The sequence below is a fragment of the Microcaecilia unicolor genome, chromosome 11, assembly GCF_901765095.1.
Source record: "Microcaecilia unicolor chromosome 11, aMicUni1.1, whole genome shotgun sequence".
In the NCBI taxonomy this organism is placed as follows: Eukaryota; Metazoa; Chordata; class Amphibia; order Gymnophiona; family Siphonopidae; genus Microcaecilia; species Microcaecilia unicolor.
In genome coordinates this window covers 161,568,646-161,590,614 of record NC_044041.1, presented here as the reverse complement: position 1 = coordinate 161,590,614, position 21,969 = coordinate 161,568,646, and the positions used below count along the sequence as shown (strand labels likewise).

Genomic DNA, 21,969 nt, shown 5'->3' with positions numbered 1-21,969 from the left:
TCAGCTCTGCAGCCGCGCCTCTCACGTCACTACCCCTGGAGCAGACCCCGGAGGAGCGCAGCAACATAAGAGGCGAGAGGCGTGGCTGCAGTGGCTGGGCCTGGGCAGTGGCTGCGGCGACCTGGGGGGGGGGGGAGCGGTGAGCGGCGGCAGTGACCTTGGGGGAGGGGTGTCGTGCGGTTGGTCAGTGCTGCGTGTGATGTCAGCCTGGCCTTTGGAGCCTAGCAGACCAACTCTGCAGAAAGCCACGGACACAGGCAGCCAGACGCATAGAACGTTGCAGGTGAGAATTATTGTATAGGATGAGCTCTGCGCAATAGCCTGGCGCCAGTGCTGTTTGTTGTACCAGATCCCTCTGATCATAAGTGCAAAGGTAAATGCTGATGCTAGTGGCCTCTAGCACCTGCATTTAACTTTGACTATCAGTGTACCAGTGCTACTTTTGTGGCATGCACTTCTGGATCTGACTTTGTGTTCTTTTTCTAAGAAGCATCACTGATACTAGTAAATGGGCATCTAATTCATACGTGCCCTCTGCATCATTTTGTCACTTTTGATGGCGATGACAAGTCAAATGCTTACAGCGCCATCCCAAATTTTTCTCCCCTTGCTTATCAAAGACCCTGGACTCATACCCAAATTTTTATTAGTGAAGCACACACGTAGGAGCCACACTAGCTGAATAAAAAACACCCAGCATGTTGCTGGTAAGTAGCTCTACCCCAATAGGAGAGAACCACCATCCGTTGCCACACATAATAAAGATAGCTGCTCTCTCTGTACAAGCATCACTTTTTAAAAAACACTGTTAATTATTAGTGTTTCCAGCCACTGGTGCTATGCCCCTCCTTTAAAAGAGTGCCACCATGTATGATTCACACACCATAGATACTGGCATGAAGGGTGATCACTCCCATTTTGCTCTTTCATATAGTGTTTGATAGTCACAGCTGTTCAGTTCACTCTGATAACCTAATACTGTACAGCTACTGTTCCTGTGTGAATACTTGCAGACTGAGGCCAAAATAGTGCTGCCTTCACCATTTGACAGTAAAACAATCCTGCTTTGCCAATGCTTGTTCCATCATCGCTCAGTGCTGATGCCTATTAAAACACACAATTTTACACTTTCTAACTCTGAAACCAAAAGGCTACGGCAGCCTGGTCTGTGCCTCTTGGTTTATATAAAAAAAAAAAAAAAAGTCTGACCGCATCAGTGTATTCAGTTTGAAGCAAAGACTTTCTTAGTACCTATCATGAAGAACCCAAGAGGGTTGTATGCATGTGCTGCTACTTCCCCTGCTCTAGTTTCCTCAATGCAGGGTTGGGATACTCTGGATTCTCAATTACACCTTTGCCAAACTTCAGTTCTAGAAAACTTTTATAATTGTTGGGTGCCATTGCTGTAAACCCAGCAAACTGTATGGGAACCAGAGGCTTCAGGAAGTGTTCAGGAAAGTCCACATCCTGCTTATGGTCCATCCATGTGTCTTTAGTCATAATTCCATTTTTAGGATAGAAAGGCCATATGTCAACGTGCAAGTGGTTAAGTTCACTATATTGGACACGGAAGAAGTCCCCTTCAATTGCTTTCTCCCAAACATACCCCTTTTCATCCACAATTGATCCTGACTCAATGTTCCTGAGGAGCTCACAGTTGGGGATATCTTCTAAATAAATGCCTAGATCCACATCATAATCCCATGGGATGATATCTTGATGGCGGGCAGCTCCCAGGAGTGTCCCTCCTTCCAACCAGTAACGCACACCTGAGCTCTCTAAGATACTGATAACATACTTTGATGTTTCTCTCAAGGCCTTCAGGCAGCAAGGAGGGGTCCACCGACTTTCATACAGATATTGAGGTGTGTCGTCATGCACTGTACCAAAGCACCGAGGTGTCTCCTTGCTGCACCCATACCACTGCTGTCGCTCATCCTCCATCACTACTCGTTTGATGCCAAAAGTATTAAAAAGTTGTGCCCTGTTGGCTTTGACAAGGTTGTCTGCCTTCCACTGGTTGTGTGATGAACTGAACAAAGGTTGATGGGAAACTGGAAAGGAGATATCCTCCAGAATTCTGACTGTCCATCCCCGCAGCGATGTTTGGATGAAGAGTGAGGTCAACAGTGGTCTTAGGAGGGGAGTAGAGAGGTTAAAGAAGGTCTTGGTTGGAAGGAGAATGACAGCGCTCCCTTGCACAGCACTGCACACCAGTGAGGAGGTGGCCATCTTGTATGTGACCAGTCCATTCCCTAAGATTAACCTCACATCTAAGCATTGTAGAGGGGATAGAGAGTGCACAGGAGCTGCCATCATTACAGCTTTCCCTTTGCTTGCTCTAATCGCCTCTAGCATTTTATCAAGCTCCCTCATAGAGTCTATTTGGACTCCATCAGGTACCAAGACAACATAATCAGTCTGGATGTAGAACTCTGGCCTGCAGCTGTGGGAAGGTTGGTCTGGGGAAGGTTTCAAAACTACCAACTGTACATTGGGAACAGCAGGCAGTGCCAATGGTGGGTATGGTAAACGGTCTGCAACTACTATGATGGGCTGGTCTGGCTTTTGTTGGAGAAAGGACTGAACTGCCTCTGCCACATGGTTCTCGAAGTCTTCAAACTCCCTAATGAGGATGGTCACCCCTGCATTCCTGAAAGAGGGGAGGTGCCAGGAACCCCCTCTCATGGAAAGATCGCGATGTCTGTGGACTATCTGCTTCTGCAGCTTGGAGCCAAAGTAAGGATGACTAAGTTAATCACAAGAGCAATGGCCAGAACACACTGGCAGAGAGTAATCCTCATTGTCAGAGCTGGAACAGTTTGTCTTTAATACAATGGAATAAAATAGTTACTACATAACTTCTTTAGTTCTTTCATCATTAGTAGTGGTTAGATGTATCTGTTCTCTTGCGGGCTGATGTCCAGCTACATGGCAGACATTAGGTGGAACATAACATGAGCATCTGAAAAAAAAAAACACACACACAATGACTGTCATCACTAGTATGATAAACTGTAAATGTTTCAAGATTTTAGCATTGCTCTTACCAACCAGGGCTCTGTCTTCTCCTGCACCAAAATTGAGTACCTCCTATAGTGGAAGCAAGCACACAAGGCCCTATGTCTAATTCTATCCTTTAGTCACCTTTAAGAATCCCTCCAGCTCTTGCAAACCTAGGGCTAAGCAGTTCCAATCCTTGAGAGCCCTGGGCAGGTCAGTTTTTTAAGATATCCACAATAAATATGCAGGAGACAGATTTGCATATAAATCTATCACGTGCCTGGGGCTCTCAAGGACTGAAAGTGCCCATCCCTTGCTACGCTGTACACATACCTGCAAGCCTGCCCTACCCTCTATAGTGTTTACAGTGTAGGGAAGGGTAAAAGGACTATTCCATAAAAAGGACACCCCTCCCTCTCTCTCCTCCAGCTTAATGACCTTGTATAAAACCTAGCTTCCTGCTCTAGGCATCCTCCATTCCCTACAGTGGAAACAGCTGCTCTGAAACCATTTCCTGTAAAAGGCAGACTGTAGGTCTCCAGTGCTGAGGATATTATGTGAGGGGATGGAACAAGAATCAGGCAGACATGCACAGGGAAGGCAATACAGCCTCCATGGAGATTGACAAGGGCTAGTGGAGAGGAAATATGCACTAACCACTGTGGAATGTGAAGCAGATCTGCCTTCACGCTATAATTATGTACTGGAGACCCGCCTTTCCCTTCAGCTTTGATTATCCTACTTCCAGTAAGAATCTGACACCAGGGACAGAATCAGCACATTCCCCCCCATCTAGGTCTATGATCTTCTCACAGGACATGCCCATTTTCTAGCCCATGTGGAAGGTCCAGTAGAGCTGCTTTTGCATATGCCTCTTTATAGAATAGCATCTAGTCATATGCTCCCAGAGCAATAGCCCATTCAGCAAACAAGTTGTGCTTTAATGGGAAGGGGGAGGCAGAGGAAGGAAGAAATGACACATCTGCTGCTGTATCTGCGAGACAAAGGAAAGCCTTTATAGCCTTGAAAAATGAGTATCAACTCACCATTGCTGTCAAATGTATTATAAAACCTGCAGCATGGGGAGGAAGTAGAGATTGGAGCCTGGAGTCTTACGCAGCATGAGACCCAAGAAATGCACTCTTGTGTTCGTACCTGGTACCAGCAAAACACGTTTTTAATTGTTCAGTTGGTAGTGAAAGAGACTCAGATTCTCCAACCACTCACTTTTTCACATTGATCTTGTAACGTTTTTTTTTTTTTCAACAACTTCTATGTTTGGGGGAAGAATCTAAGTGGAAGTTTGCAAAGCATGTGTACAGCATAGACAGCTGAAGACCAAGAAGAGAATGGGGAGCAGAAGATCAACTTGCCTACTATTCAGCCTGCAGTAGTAAAAATCGGTGCCTGAGCCACTCACAGCCAAGGGCTGAACTCACCACAGATATTCAATGCCAGGTCATGTACAGTTCCTAGCAATGAATATAGGGATCTCAGTGGTCACATGGAAGTTAACTGGCACCAGCTGATATTCAGACCAGTGCCTGGTTAACTTCACCGCATAAAGTTAGACATCCTTTTTGCTGTCTTAACTTTATGCAGTTACTTAGCCGGTTAGTGGGCTCAAAATCATCACTAAATGGCTTTCACTCCCTACCTGTGCTCTGCCCTGCCTGTAGCCTAGCCGGTTAAGGGATGGCTGGTTAGTGGTGATATTCTGTGCACTAACTGGTTAAGTGCCACTGAATAGCCCTGGGAAATCCAGTCTCACAGTATAATAGTGGAGGAGTGGCCTAGTGGTTAGGGTGGTGGACTTTGGTCCTGAGGAACTGAGTTCGATTCCCAGCACAGGCAGCTCCTTGTGACTCTGGGCAAGTCACTTAACCCTCCATTGCCCCATGTAAGCCGCATTGAGCCTGCCATGAGTGGGAAAGCGCGGGGTACAAATGTAACAAAAATAAAAATAAAATAATATGTAAAGCTAAGAAAAATATTCCTAGCAAAACAGCCAAATCCTCTATAGAATGGAAGAAACCCTTTTTACTTACATGGGATGCATAAATGTGCTCTTTATCAGCTAGGGCACGAAGCTTGGTACTTAATTCACTTTACTCTATGTTGGCAATGAGGGTGGAAGGTTCGTTCATAAATAGCCTTGTTTTGTTTTGAGGAACAATGCAAGGTTCAGGGGGAGGGTTTGCTGGGTAGGATTAGTCATAGCTAGGTAGAGATTGGGTTTTGGGTTGTGGCTATGGTGGTGTATAAACCAATATGAGGGGATATGAGTCCAACCTTCTTATACCTTGAGGCTTTGGATTTATGGAGGTTTAAATAATTTCACCAACAATTCTGAAAGACATGTGGTGCATAGTGTTGGGGAGGACGAAGGGTGGTTTCTACTATGTATGGGGGCATGAGAGGGACACAAGTTGTTTGTAAAATGTAAGTAGAATATGCCCTTTATATTGATGTTGTCAAAGTATACCTTGTTTCTTGTGGGTTTGCACATGTTCTCTTCTTCAATTAAAAAAAAAATTTCAGAGATCACATAAAGCATGAATACAGCAAGAACTCAAGATCTGTCCATTAAGAGTCCCATACTAGCATCACACTGACACATGTAAAGCATCAGTATGGCATGGACAGCAGTTTTTCACTGGAGCCCCATGTGGGTGTTGCATTATTCAGAACTTACACATTACTGTAGCAACACATGAGAAGTGGGACTCTACGAAGAATAGGGACATTCACTGCTAGTTAATTGAATAGGAGAGGTTCCTATCTGGTTCACTACCATTAACCAGGTCCTGACAGGATATTCAGTGCACGGAGAGTGCATCACTTTGTCCTTGTCCACATTAAATTTCATCTGCAGTTTGGATGCCCAATCTCCTAAGGTCTTCCTGCAAGTTCTTCACAGTCCACATGCAATTTAGCTTTAATACTTCTATGTCATCTGTTCCCATTTCAGGATCATTTGCAAAAAAAGTTAAAAAGCACACATCCCAGTACAGATCCCTGTGGTACTTTTCTATTGAGAGATATTGAAAATTGTCCACTCTCTGTTTTCTATCTTTTAACAGGACACTGCCTCGTATCCCATGGCTTTATAATTTCCTCTCTCTTAAGGGACATTGTCAAAAGCTAGCTGAAAATTTAGATTATATCAACAGTCCCCATGAAAGATTCCTAATTACCCTTTTTTTTACATAACTTAATAAAGCATTTGTATACTGCTACAACAAACAAAGTTCTAAGCAGTTCACAAGAGAAAAACCAGAATATCCGGGAATCACAAAATAAATTGAAAATATATAACAGAGATATTTCATACAACAAATTTAGAAACATAAGAATAGCCATACTGGGGTCAGACTGTTTCTATTCATGTTTTATATACTGCCAACTCTCCCAAAGGATCTGAAGCAATTAAATAGAATAAGCCTCGATATAAAAGGGAATTATACCCCCCCCCTTACAAAGACAAGTAAGCGGCTGCCAGTGCGGTAATGCCAACACAGCCCATTCAAAGTGAATGGGTTGTGTCAGCATTGCTGCGTGGCTTTGTAAAAGGGGGTGTTTGATATAAGTCAGTATGACCACCTAAATTTCCAGAAATCACTAAAAACAACCCTGTTCAAAAAGGCATACCCCACCGACCCAACATAAAAGCCAGAATACCTGCAACACAATGAAACCAAAGCACATAACGGACATACTTAACTCTTCCTCCCTAAGATCCCCCAATATGTATATCACACACGAACCTTATTCTACCACAAGATCACCTTGTATTTGTTCACACCGGAATCAGCGAAAGCCGATTCTGGTACCATGTAAGCCACATTGAGCCTGCAAATAGGTGGGAAAATGTGGGATACAAATGTTAACAAGTAAATAAATAAATAAGTTACATCAAACAAGTACAATTATGTTATAACTCAAAACAAAAATGTTTTAAAGACTTTTCTAAAAGCAAAATATGATGGAAAGGAAAGTCTCGAGGGAGATCATTCCAAATCTTGACTGCCTGAAAATAAAATTAATTCTCATGAACCCTTTCCAAACATATGTCTTTAGATGTGGGATAGCCCATTTGTTAAAGTGCATAAGAAACAGTTACTCTGCCCAATGGTTGGAAAACCTAAAAGACCTATTACATCTTCAGAATTCAAGCTGCAAATTGCTTTAAAAACCAAGCAAGCTATCTTAAATCTAGTCCATTGTTTAACAGGCAACCAGTGAAGATCTTTCATAAAGCTACACATAGAATCAAAGCGACCTCTACTACATATCAGTCTAACTGCTGTGTTTTGTAACAGTTGTAACCAATGTTGCAGTTTAACTGAGATGCCACCATATAAGGAATTGCAATAATCCAACAGTGGCAACAAAATCGCCTGGGCTAAGATCTTAACATTATGTGGGAGGAGTGATGCTCTGATCGTGCGGAGCTGCCTCAGCTTGAAAAAAATGTCTTGCTAAGTGCATTGATCTGGTCAGTAGTATAGGACAGTCTAAAATAATCCCTAGACTGATTTTCAGTTACTAATTTCTCAACTGTTCATAATGTAAGTTCTTTGCATAAAGATTTGTCTACATCTCCAAACTATAAGATTTTTGTTTTATTTTTATTTAATTTTAAATGATGATTAAATGCCCACCTGTCCACAATAGAAATATAATACCTTAAGGAGGCCAAAGTATCCTCTCAATTTTCCAGGCCAGGGTACAGCAGAAACATGTCATCAACATATGATAACGTGAAAATCTCTGAATCTTCAAATAAAGAACTAAGTGACTGTAAATATATATTAAATAAAAGCAGAAAAAGCAGGGAACCTTGTAGTACCCCACAGTCAAGATTCCAGTGTGATGAAACACTATCTTTCCCTTTCACTTGGTAGGTCCTAGATCTCAAAAATTGTTTGAACCAACTCAAAACTGACCTGGCTATTCATAATTCACTTAGTTTAAATAATAACAGAGTGTATAGAATGTTTGTACATTTGGGAAGCTTGCCAGGTGCCCTTGGTCTGGATTGGCCGCTGTCGTGGACAGGATGCTGGGCTCGATGGACCCTTGGTCTTTTCCCAGTATGGCATTACTTATGTACTTATTAGTAAAAAAAGCCCCGTTTCTGATGCAAATGAAACGGGGCTAGCAAGGTTTTCTTCTGTGTGCATGTGGGAGTGTGTGTGTCCCTGCCCTCTGGCCTCTCTCCCCTCCCCCCTCTGAGTCTTTCACTGTTACAGAGAGAGCATTTGATTTCGTGCTTTGCTGTTTTCCTTCACTGACTGTTTGTGTTACAGAGAGGGCAGGGCAGTCACTCATGGGGAAACCGGATATCTCTCCCCCTTCACACTTCCGGCTGGAGGCTTCATAGAACGTTGGTGGTGCCTTTTATATAGAGAGATGGTTGTCACGGCCCTACTATGTCTCTGGAGCTAGACCGCGCTGCTGGCGTGCAGCAGGAGAAGCCATCTGTCGCATCGCAGGACCTGGTTCACACTGCCTCCGGCGTACCCCGCAGATGTCAGACGCTGAGGTTGGAGCAGGGCATTTAACCCCATTGGGCACTAGCTTAGATGCCCTTGCATCGCAGCTGCCCGTAGCATCTGCTTCATGTGGGGTCTGAGGGTGCTTCCTGTGGGTGCTGCGAGTGGGTTCCAGCAGTGCTTCCTGTCTGTGTACATTTGTGTGTGAAGTTTCCAGTAGTACTTCCAGTCTTTTTCTGTGTGACTGGGTTCCAGCAGTACCTCCAGTCTTTGTCAGTATGTGTGGTTCCAGCAGTACTTCCAGTCTTTGTCAGTATGTGTGAGTGGGTTCCAGCTGTGCTCCCAGCTTCTGTGTGTGAGTGGGTTCCTGAGAAGCCAACAGCTTCTGTGTGGGAGTGGGTACCCGAGAAGCCACAAGCTTCTGTGTGGGAGTGGGTTCCTGAGCCCTGTGGCTTTACTTACTGTGCAGCGAAGGGCGACTAAAATGATAGTGGGGATGGGACGACTTCCCTATGAAGAAAGACTAAGGAGGCTAGGGCTTTTCAGCTTGGAGAAGAGACGGCTGAGGGGAGACATGATAGAGGTATATAAAATAATGAGTGGAGTGGAATAGGTGGATGTGAAGCGTCTGTTCACGCTTTCCAAAAATACTAGGACTAGGGGGCATGCGATGAAACTACAGTGTAGTAAATTTAAAACAAATCGGAGAAACTTTTTCTTCACCCAACGCATAATTTAACTCTGGAATTCGTTGCCGGAGAACGTGGTGAAGGCGGTTAGCTTAGCAGAGTTTAAAAAGGGGTTAGACGGTTTCCTAAAGGGCAAGTCCATAAACCACTACTAAATGGACTTGGGAAAAATCCACAATTCCAGGAATAACAATTCCAGGAAGCTCGCCAGGTGCCCTTGGCCTGGATTGGCCGCTGTCGTGGACAGGATGCTGGGCTCGATGGACCCTTGGTCTTTTCCCAGTGTGGCATTACTTATGTACTTGTAACAGCCTACTCTGGCTTTTGTTCTGTTCCAGACCGTGACCCTATTTTGGGCCTATCACGTAGGATTCAGTCTATCGTAGACCTCCACTATGAACCAAAGGCTCACTATGCTGAAATGTAACAGTGGTTAATCGAATCAATGGCTATGAAGTCAAACCAATGGTCCATCTAGCCCAGTATCCTGTTTCCAACAGTGGCCATTCCAGGTCACAAATACCTGACAGAAACCCAATTAGTAGCAACATTTCATGCTACCAATCCCGGCGTGAGCAGTGGTTTCCCCCATATCCACCTCATTAACAGACTATGGACTCTTCCTCCAGAAACTTCTCCAAACCTTTTTTAAACACAGATACACTAACTGCTGTTACCACATCCTTTGGCAATGAGTTCCAGAGCTTAACTGTTCTTTCAGTGAAAAGAAAATGTCATCCTATTTGTTTTAAAAGTATTTCCTTGTAATTTCATTGAGTGTCCCCTGGTCTTTGTACTTTTTGAAAGAGTGAAAAATCAATTCACTTTTACCCATTCTGCTCCACTCAGGATTTAAGATTCTTTCTAAAAAGACTGATAAGAATATACATGACCAAAATAAATAGAAAATGCTTGCCAAAGTTTAGGGGCTTGATAAGCCAACAACATTTCATTAATCTTCATTCTCTTACAACCTTTAACAGAGGGAAAGGTAAAAGGTGAATTATTCATAGTTCTTCCACTTCTAGTCATAGACACAAACTGAAACTTTTTCCAACATATAATAATTTTTAAAACCAGCTTTATTTAAAGAACACTGCCAAAAGGTCTTATCTCTTGCCCCCTCTCAAAATTAGACAAAAGGACAGAAGGTACCACAGTCAAATTCCCCTAACCCTTACTGGGAGGGAGGGGGAGGAACCAGACCCCACTGGGTTTTGCACCCCAGACCTTTTGGACTAGCCAAATCAGCCACTTAGCCCTCTTTTTTTTTGCAAGCAAAGAAGCCAACAAGGGCTACCACTTCTCAGAGGGAAACCCAAGCCAAATTCTAATCCAAACGTACCTCAGACCACATCCAGACTGCATAGTCCTACCTCACCTACCATCTGCTAAAGACTGAAAAATAGTGACTGGCTATGGACTAGGCAGCAGAGCTGCCAGATGTCTGAAAATTCCCCAGCCCAATTCATGGCCAAAAGTATGCCAAAAATAGCCTGACCCAAAACAGCTACCTGAGAAGTGTGTGTGTGTGTGTGTGAGGGGGTCCCCTCAAAAAAAGCAACACGGGGGGGGTGGGGGTGGGGGATAAATAGAGAGCCAAAAAACACCCAAGAAAATCAACCCATGGCCATAAGAAATCTGCCTGCAGCAAGTTTAAGAGCAGTCCAATTCTGAGTGAAAACTGCAGAGTTGGCAAGTCTGCTGTGCAGGTCTTTATACAGAGCGATGTCATCAAACCAGTGGTTCTCAGTCTCCATCTACTGGTAGGAGAGTGTAAACCCAGATATCTGGACTGGTCTGAAAAAACAAAGAAAGGATGTTCGTATAATGTGCTAGCCCCATGGATTAAAGAAGTTGACCTTACTGAATGAAAGTACTTTATGGCACAGATTGGAAATAGCAATGCTTTAACTCCTGGATTCTATTAAAAAAAAAAAAAGTATGCACAAAGTGATGCTTAGCGCCCAAACTTGAACATGCTATTATAGAATAAGGTCAGTTGTGTGTGCAATTTCATATAATAATTACCTGTTAATTGGACTAAACTCCAACATTACTGGCTATAATTGCAGTTCATTGGCATCATGTTACAGCTGCATATGCTCTTGGTCGTTATTGTCACAATCCAACGACTAACGCTGTTCCCGCGGTCGAACATGGTGTGTCCGGCGCACGCGACTGTGACGGCACTGACCTCCTGATGTGGGGAGCTCGGTGCACGTAGCTCCTCTTTCCCTGGGTGCATCTGTCAGGCTGCGGCGCATGCGGCTCCTCCCCTTGTGAGGGCGAATCTTTCGGTGATGTCAGACGCCTTCACCTCTTAGGGGAGAGCCGGGCTGGGTCTCAGTGCCTCAGCTACTACTCTGTTGGTAAGCACTGGTGCATTTGTCTCTTTATCTTTTGCCTGCCTGAACCTGAACCTGAACCTGTAAGCCTGTACCTGAACCTGACTTCTGATATCCGCCTGCCTCAACCTGACCCTGACTTCTGATAGATGCCAGCCTGAACTTGTTAGCCTGAACCTGACAATATCCATTGTTGTTGCCTGTCCGTACCATACTGCCATTCCTGAATGCTGCTCTCTGGCAGAGGTAGTCTTGCCTTGCTTCTCTGCCAGTTGGACCTGCAATCCGCTCCTGGTACCGTTCCCGGTACTCTCTTCTTGCCCAGATCCTATTCAAGTCCTGTCGGCAGCCAGCACCCACAGGCTCAACCGCTGGGGAATGACAGTCATCACAGGTGAAACACTGAGCTTTCTGACTGTTGCTTCTGGAACTGAACTCACGCTACCTAGCCTGGTACCTCTGGTCCCAGAACAGCACAAAGGCTCACAACCGCTGGTAGTCAATGCGACTGTCGTGACGACGTGACAGCTATTCTGTAACCTGGCATGTAAATTCTATGGCACACATCTTCAAAGGAGGTGCTGACATGGGAGGAGCATGGGCAGGTCAGGGGTGTGCCCTGAATATGACCACAGGTTATAGAATACCTGTATTTACACACGCATTTGGCACATTTAGATGCCCGGATTTACACTAGCCTTTGAGCTGGCATAAGAGGGGGTGTCTAAATGCAGACTTTGTCGCCATTCTATAACAGAAAGTATGCACATACTTTTTGTTATAGAATGGTCACTTAGCATGCACTTTCCCAGCACCTAAATGTGGGCACCCTATATAGAATCTACCCCTAAATACACATGTAGTTCTCTCCCACGCTCACTTCAAGAATGCGGCATAGCATGGAAAGGCAGGTCTCGTGAAGCCTCATGCTAATGATGAATTGGAGCTACCCCAGGATGAACCAGCTGCTTCCTGCACCAGTAAAGAATCTAGAATAGACTCTTCTATTAATGACATTGCTGGAATGGTACAATGAGCTATTGAGCTATAAACTGAATTACTCTAAATCACAGATTATGAAGGTGGAACCCCTGGTAGTAATCCTTTGGTGATTAGCAGATTTTGAAGTAGTCACCTCTGGATTATGTTATTTGGGAGGACAGATACCTACTAAACTTAACCAGTTGTATAGGGCTAATTACCCACCCCTGCTGACCAAGATCAAAGCTATTTTTTAGATAAGAAGATGGATTTGCCATTTCTCTACTGGGATGGCTCAATCTAGTAAAGATGGCAAATGGTAACTCATTTTTATTTATTTACTGGGATTTATTAACTGCCTTTATGAAGAGATTCAACCAAGGCAGTGCTATATACAGTCCTCAAATCTGCTTTTCATGTCTTCTGGGGCTATGTATTCTCTTTTTTTGTGAGGCAAGGGGATGCCTGGAATTAAGCTTACCACATGGAAACTCTCAACTGACCAAAGGTCTTGAAATGCCAGATTTATTTCAGGCTTTGAGATTGGCTGGTGTGAGGTTGGTTCGGATTTGACAAAGAGCAGGGATAGAGTGATTTAGAAGAGATGCAAATCGGGAACCATGGCCTAGTAACTTTACTGCAGTATATAAAATAATGAGTGGAGTGGAACAGGTGGATGTGAAGCATCTATTCACGCTTTCCAAAAATACTAGGACTAGGGGGCATGCGATGAAACTACAGTGTAGTAAATTTAAAACAAATCGGAGAAACTTTTTCTTCACCCAACGTATAATTAAACTCTGGAATTCCTTGCCGGAGAAAGTGGTGAAGGCGGTTAGCTTAGCAGAGTTTAAAAAGGGGTTGGACGGTTTCCTAAAGGACAAGTCCATAAACTGCTACTAAGTGGACTTGGGAAAAATCCACAATTCCGGAAATAACATGTATAGAATGTTTGTACGTTTGGGAAGCTTGCCAGGTGCCCTTGGCCTGGATTGGCCGCTGTCATGGACAGGATGCTGGGCTCGATGGACCCTTGGTCTTTTCCCAGTATGGCATTACTTATGTACTTAACTCTGAAACACCTACTTTTGAAAGGGGTTACCATACCAGTCCTATCATCTAATATAATAAAACGCACCGTGAACGTTCTGAAGACAACGTTCTGTGAAGCCGGAAACTTGAAGCCGGAAGCTTCAAGCCCTGAAGCCTTGAAGCCTTGAAGCCATCTGACGTCACTCCCAGTGAAGCCTTCAAGCCAGCCAGCCGTCTCTGCCCCGCCCTCGCCTCAAACCAAACAAATCGGGAAGCGAAGCGTCAGGGAAGGAGGCGGCACTCCCGACGTCTAGCCTTCCCTTCGCTGTGTTCGGGCGGAACACAGCGAAGGGAAAGCTAGACGTCGGGAGCGCCGCCTCCTTCCCTGACGCTTCGCTGCACGAACCGCCACGGAGGTAAAGTTAAAACGAAGAAGAAAAAAAAAAAAAAAGGGATGCATGTATGCGAACGGGGGGGGCGGATGCATGGATGCGAAGGGGGGGCATGGATGCGAGGCATGGATGCGAAGAGGGGGGGGAGAAGAGGGCAGGCCAGGCTGGGACATGGGAGAGAGAGTAGCATGGATGCGAGGGGGGGTCATGGAAGGGCAAGAGGGGACTTGCTGGAAAAGGATGAATGGAGGCGGCAGGGGACAGAGGAGCATGGATGGGTATGGATTAGGAGGCAGGGCACAGGGAGAGAGGGGAATTACTAGAAATGGATGAATGGAGGGGGCAGGGGAAAGAGGAGCATGGATGGGCATGGATTGGGAGGGCAGGACTCAGGGAGAGAGGGAAATTGCTGGATAGGGAAAAATGGAGGGGCCAGGTGACAGATGAGCATGGATGGGCATGGATTGGAAGGGGCAGGACACAGGGAGAGGGGAATTGCTGGATAGGGATGAATGGAGGGGACAGATGGGCATGGATGGATATGGATTGCAGAGAGGGGAAATGCTGGATAGGGAAAAATGGAGGGGCCAGGTGACAGATGAGCATGGATGGGCATGGATTGGGAGGGCAGGACTCAGGGAGAGGGGAATTGCTGGATAGGGATGAATGGAGGGGACAGATGGGCATGGATGGATATGGATTGCAGAGCAGGCCTCAGGCAGAGAGGGAAAATGCTGGATAGGGAAATATGGAGGGGCCAGGTGACAGAGGAGCATGGATGGGCATGGATTGGAAGGGCAGGACTCAGGGAGAGGGGAATTGCTGGATAGGGATGAATGGAGGGGACAGATGGGCATGGATGGATATGGATTGCAGAGCAGGCCTCAGGCAGAGAGGGGAAATGCTGGATAGGGAACAATGGAGGGGCCAGGTGACAGATGAGCATGGATGGGCATGGATTGGAAGGGCAGGACTCAGGGAGAGGGGAATTGCTGGATAGGGATGAATGGAGGGGACAGATGGGCATGGATGGATATGGATTGCAGAGCAGGCCTCAGGCAGAGAGGGGAAATGCTGGATAGGGAAAAATGGAGGGGCCAGGTGACAGATGAGCATGGATGGGCATGGATTGGAAGGGCAGGACTCAGGGAGAGGGGAATTGCTGGATAGGGATGAATGGAGGGGACAGATGGGCATGGATGGATATGGATTGCAGAGCAGGCCTCAGGCAGAGAGGGGAAATTCTGGATAGGGAAAAATGGAGGGGCCAGGTGACAGAGGAGCATGGATGGGCATGGATTGGAAGGGCAGGACTCAGGGAGAGGGGAATTGCTGCATAGGGATGAATGGAGGGGACAGATGGGCATGGATGGATATGGATTGCAGGGCAGGCCTCAGGCAGAGAGGGGAAATGCTGGATAGGGATGAATGGAGGGGGCAGGTGACAGACAAACATGGATGGCCATGGATTGGGAGGGCAGGGCTCAGGGACAGAGGGGAATTGCTGGAAAAGGATGAATGGAGGGGGCAGGGGACAGATGGCCATGGATTGGGAGGGCACGGCTCACACTCTCTCTCTCATATACAATGTCTTTCTGACTCTCACTCTCACACACTCTGTCTCACACTGTATCACATTCACTCTCTATGTGCCACACAGTCACTCACACACTCGCTTGGTCTCATACACTCACTCAAACAGAGAATCTGTGTCTCACACACACTCTCTCTCTCGCCCACACACACACACTCTCACTCACACTGTGTCTCACATACACACTTGCACACACTCTCATTCTCACACACACACTCTCTCACAAACACACTCACACCCAGACTCACGCTCTCTCTCACACAATCACACTTTCACTCTGACTCTCAAACAGTCACTCTCACATACACTCTCCCAAACATACACACTCCGAGGAAAACCTTGCTAGCGCCCGTTTCATTTGTGTCAGAAACGGGCCTTTTTTACTAGTCTAATATAATAGACTCACCCTCAACATTCTGAGGACAACGTTCTGAAGTCACTCAGACTCCCAGAACGGTTCGTAACTTCATGGTGGTGAAGCCACTGACCAAGACTCGCTGCCCCGCCCTCGCGTCAAACGTAATGACGTCGAGGGCGGAAAACCAAAAGAAAAATGAAAGAAGGGACCGCATCCAGGCAGGGGGAGGAGTAGGGAAACACGCGGAGCGTGTTTCCCTACTCCTCCCCCTGCCTAGGAAACCCTGGAAAACAACCTCGCAAACCACCCGAAAGCTACGGAGTTAAAATGAAGCCCCGCACACAGAATGACCGAGGACCAACACCCCCCCACCGCTCCGCCCCTACCCTCACGCACCGCCCCACCAAAACAACCAACAAAGCTCATCAGAAGAAAAGAAGCCCAGCCCACAAAATGATGGAGGTGCAACAACCACCCCCCAAAGCCACCTACCGTCGCGTAGCTTTGCTGGCGGGGGGGACACGAAACCCCGCCAGCACAAGTCCTGTCTTCAGACTCCGGCGTGAACTTCAGCATTTACTAGCCTATGCAGGCAGGGCTTCTGTGCGTCTGATGTCATGCACGTGCAGGACGTCCGAAGCACAGAACCCCATCAAGCAAAGGCTAGCAATGCCGAAGATCAAGCGGAGTCAGCAGACAACAAAGGACTTCTGCTGGCGGGATTTTGGGTCCCCCGCCAGCAAAACTACGTAACGCTACGGTGGGTGGGATGGCGGCGGGGGGGGGGGGGGGGGGGGAGGGGGAACATCGCGTGGAGGAGGCAGTGACGGCAATAAACGAACAAACCCCTGCAATCTGGCAGCGCTTCCTTCCCTCATCTTCAAAGCACCGCTTCCAGAAACCCCTGCCCCCCCCACACACACTCACTCACTCATCTGGTAGCAGTTCCTGAATCCCCCAACCAAACACACACATTTACTCACTCTCATTTGGCCACACTTCCTAACCCCCCCCCCCCCCACCACCACACACACACACACACAGAAACTCTCTCTCTCATCTGGCAGCACTTCCTGAAACCCCTGCCCCCCCACACACACTCACTCATCTGGCACCGGTTCCTGAACCCCCACCCACTGTCTCATATGGCAGCGCTTCCAGAAACCCCGTCCGTACACACACACACACACACTCACTCACTCACTCTCTCTCATCTGGCAGCGCTTCCTGAAACCCCTGCCACAACCACACACAGTCACTCACTAATCTGGCAGCCGTTCCTGAACCCCCCCCCCCCCCACACACACACATTTACTCACTCACTCTCATTTGGCCACACTTCCTGAACCACCCCACCACCACACACACACACTCTCTCTCATCTGGCAGCACTTCCTGAACCCCCCCCCCCCCCCCCACAAACTCACTCCCATCTGCAAACGTTTGATAAACCCCCCACACACACACTCACTCATCTGGCAGCGCTTCCAGACCCCCCCCCCCCACACCCCTCTTCTTCCAAGCTGAACCACCCAACACAACCAACACACCCCTCCAACATACACACTTTCTCACTCAAAATCTCATCTGCCATCGCTTCCTGAACCCCCCCCCCCCCCCCCCCCCCACACACTCACTCTGTCTCATCTGGCAGCGCTTCCTGAAACCCCTGCCACCCCCACACACAGTCACTCACTAATCTGGCAGCCGTTCCTGAACCCCCCCCCCCACACACACACTCACTCACTCATTTGGCCCCGCTTCCTGAACCCCCCCCCCACACACACACAAACACTCACTCTCTCATCTGCCAGTGCTTCCTGAACCCACGCCACAAACACAAACACTCACTCTCATCTGGCAATCCTTGAAAAACCCGCCCCCCCCCCCACACACACACTCACTCACTCATCTGGCAGCGCTTCCTGAACTACCCACACCCCTCTTCTTCCAAGCTGAACCTCCCAACACACCCCCCACCCCAAAACACACACACACACACACTCACTCTCATCTGGTAGCGCTTCCTGAACCCCCCCACACACACACTCACTCTCTCTCATCTGGCAGCGCTTCCTGAAACACCATACACACACACTCACTCTCTCTCTCATCTGGCAGCGCTTCCTGAACCCCCTGCCCCCCCCCACACACACTCACTCACAATGTCATCTGGCATTGCTTCCTGAACCCCCCCCCCCCCCCCCCCCACACACACACACACTCACTCACTCTCATCTGGCAGCGCTTCCTGAACACCCCACACCCCTCTTCTTCCAAGCTGAACCCCTCCAACCCCCCCCACACCCCCCCCACACACACACTCTCTCTCTCCCCCTCCTCCAGCACACCAATTGCTTAGGTGCAGTGGCGGCAATCTCAGACACCAGAGAGAGAGGGGGGCCTGACACCATAGAGAGAGAGGGAAGGAGGTATCTCTGTCACACACACACTCTCTCTCTCTCACAGACAATGTCTTTCTGTCTCTCACTCTCACACACTCTATGTCTCACAGTGTATCACATTCACTCTCTATGTGTCACACAGTCACTTACACACTCGCTTGGTCTCATACACTCAGTCTCACAGAGAATCAGTGTCTCACACACACTCTCTCGCACACACTGTATCTGTGCGAAACACACTCTCTCTCTCTATCACACTGTCTCACATACGCAATTGCACACACTCTCATTGTCACACACACACTCACACCCAGACTCACTCTCTCTCTCTCACACACACATACTCGCACTTTCACTCTCTCTCTCTCACACACACTCACTCTCACATACACTCTCCAAAACATACACACTATGAGGAAAAACTTGCTAGCGCCCGTTTCATTTGTGTCAGAAACGGGCCTTTTTTTACTAGTTGTACATAATCTTCAGATCAAATACATAACCCATACCCTGGGGTTTCCCATCACATCACAAGTGAATGCACAGTTATTCATGGATAATTTTCAGAATACTTCCCTCACTGGATGGAGGGTTTAATTTTGGGGGGCAGATATGTGATGGGTTCCAAACCAAATCTTGTGACGGGAACATGTGTTAGCCCAGTACAAACTACGCATATTTATCTACAACTGAAACAGGTGATCCTCAAGACAGGCCCAACATTTATCCAAGATCTAGAAATAATATAAAGAGAATATTAACATCTTCTGATCAAAAGGGTAAATAGATTGCCAAATTATATTTTGCATTGATATTTGGGGGGAAATGAGACACTTTCTAGGCTAACAGAGGTATGGAATTGGGATCTGGGGCTGGAGTTGGATGAGTAGGACTGGCACTAAATCTGGTATCTATATGTCACAAAAGTCAAGAATTTAAGTATAAATTACTCCACAGAGCCTATAATTTCCCTGTTTTTCTTCTCCAGGTTCAGCTCAGCTGACCCCAGATGTTGGCGAGCGTGTGAACAGCAGGGAGAATACATGCATTACTGTTTGTAGTAGGGTTGTAACTGAGTAATCATTCTGGAAAGAATTGCAAATAAAGAATCTACTGAACTTACCCCACCCCTTTGTTTATTGTGGAAATGGGAGGATGAGAATATATCTAATGAACAAAAATGTTGGATGATCTCAAATTGCTTACCTACTGCTCAGCTATTGCTTACTTTTGGAGGAAAACTACAAACTTAAAGAAATAGCAATTTTGGAATTGCTTACAAACAAGATATGAGGATTGAAGACATAATACTAGATATGAACTTATTATTGGACTTGGAGGTGAACACTGGCTTAGGGCTTCACTGAGCTTGTAGAAAGTATCGGACATAGGGGCTCATTTTCAAAGCACTTAGTCTTACAAAGTAAGTGCTTGAAAATATGCCTTATAGTTTGCTAAATCCTCTGGTGTTTATGCTCTGCTTATCTTGAATATTTAGAGCATTGATTTCAGTTCTATGATATAAGTAGTCACTGGGGCCTTATATGTCTACTAGTAAAAAAGGCCCATTTCTGGAACGAACGAAACGGGCGCTAGCAAGGTTTTCCTGGGAGTGTGTATGTTTGAGAGAGAGAGCCAGAGTGAATGTGCGGGTGTGTGACAGAGTGAGACTGTCTGTGTGACAGTGTGTGTGTGAGAATGAGAGTGTGTGACAGGGCCCCCTCCCCAGTTCCTAATGCCCCTCACCCCATTCCCTCCCCTCCTTTTCCTCCTCCTTCCCACACTTTGGGTTCCTTAAGGCTTTCAAAAGTCTATGTACCCCCGTGGCCCTAACGCCCAGTATCCGGATACCTCACCGCTTTCCTCCTCACCCCTCCCCCAAGATGTAATACTTTCACATCCTTCATATTTTTTAAAAAGTGTCCTATCTACCCTGTGTCCAAATGCCCGGCATTCAGATTGTGTTCCTCTCGTAAATTTTCATTTCTTTCATTCATTCATTCAGAACTTGCCCCCCCCCCCCCCCCCCCCCCCCCGAACACTTTTGGTTCCTTCAGTCTTTTAAAACTCTCCTATGTACCCTGTGTGCTAATGGCCAGCATTGAGATTGTTTTCCTGTCCCAAATTTGCATGTCTTTCAGTCATTCACAACTCCCCCCCCCCTTCTCCAGTTTAACACTTTCGTTTCCTTCAGTCTTTTAAAACTCTCCTATCTACCCTGTGTCCTAATGGCCAGCATTCAGATTGTTTTCCTTTCCCAAATGTTCATGTCTTTCAGTCGTTCAGAACTCCCCCCTCCCCCCATTTAACACTTTCGGTTCCTTCAGTCTTTTAAAACTCTCCTATCAACCCTGTGTCCTAATGGCCAGCACTCAGATTGTTTTGCTTTGCCAAATTGTCTGTCACTGATGTCACTGAGGTCAGTGCGTGCCTGCCTAGCAGACCACTTCTGGCAGGCACGGTCCCAGGCACATCCTGTTGGAGGTGAGAATTATTATATAGGATGGCATCTGGTAGGGGTGGGGGAATGATTGTTCTTGTTGCAGTAAAATGTTAAGTGTTCTGCAATATTGTAATTGTTTGTTCATCTCCACTAGTCTTGGTGAAATATAAAGTTATTAAAAAAAATGAAATATATATGTTTTGGGAATAAAAGGCATGCACATGCTGCAGCAGGACATGTTTATCCACTCCTACCCTAGCTGAGATAATATTTAACCATCTCTGACCTCACGTGCAACTTTCTTCAAATCAATCACCTTACTTTCTAATTCTTCCTACTTTCTTATTCATCTATATATTACAACTTTGCCTTACCCTTTACTACCAATTTTAATGTTCTAGTACATATTGTGTTGTCATTGCAAGTAGTATACCATAATAACCCCACAGAATCCCTGGAATCCTTTATATTAAGGTTCTGTTTCACCAGTTGGTGATAGACCAGGGGTGGAGATGTTGAGGTCATTTTGGTAAATTAACAATAGCATTGGTGGTCTTGGTTAATACATATGATAATCCTTGGGAGTAAGATATTATAGATTATAGTAGACCAAGGAACCCAAATAAAGGAAAAATAGAGGGGTATAGCGCTAAAGTAGTATACCATGCCATACTTTGTATTGTTGTTCGAATATTTTTACAGCTGTAATTGCCTATCGCTCATGTTTGATCTAGTCTTACTGTACACTGCCTTGAGTGAATTCCTTCAAAAAGGTGGTAAATAAATCCTAATAAATAAATAAAATGCAATTTCTAATAAGATCACAGTACTTTTTTTTGTAATCTCAGTTTACTATTAGCAGCTTATATGGGGCTCTGATGAAGAACAAGGGCTCTTCAGATTGTCTGTGCTGTATTCATGCCTTCCCTATAGCAGTGGATACCTACATGGGGCTCAGATGAAGATCAGCTCTTCTGTTGTTGGTGCTGTATTTCTGCTTTACATGTATCCGTCTGATAACTGCGTGGCCTGGGGCTCTGATGAACATCTGTTCTTCTGCTGTATTATTCATGCTTTAGTTGTATCAGTGTGCAAAGATCTGACGCAGATCAGCATCCAAAGTTCAGCTGTTCTTGTACTCATGGTTTGCGTGTATCAGCGCATTACCTGCACGGACTCTGATGAAGATCTGCTTTTCAGCTGTCTGTACTGTATTCATGCGTTTC

The 21,969-nt window shown here is 46.2% G+C and overlaps 1 protein-coding gene across 1 annotated transcript; it reads right to left on the bottom strand.

The window, feature by feature from the left end:
* Window positions 1-326: 326 nt before the first annotated feature.
* FKRP (fukutin related protein) lies at window positions 327-21,778 on the bottom strand. Its single transcript, XM_030217499.1, is given in 3 exon segments — window positions 327-2,741; window positions 2,744-2,965; window positions 21,691-21,778. Coding segments are annotated over 2 exon segments (1,512 nt in total). The 5' UTR covers window positions 2,805-2,965; window positions 21,691-21,778; the 3' UTR covers window positions 327-1,290.
* Between the last annotated feature and the right edge of the window lie 191 nt (window positions 21,779-21,969).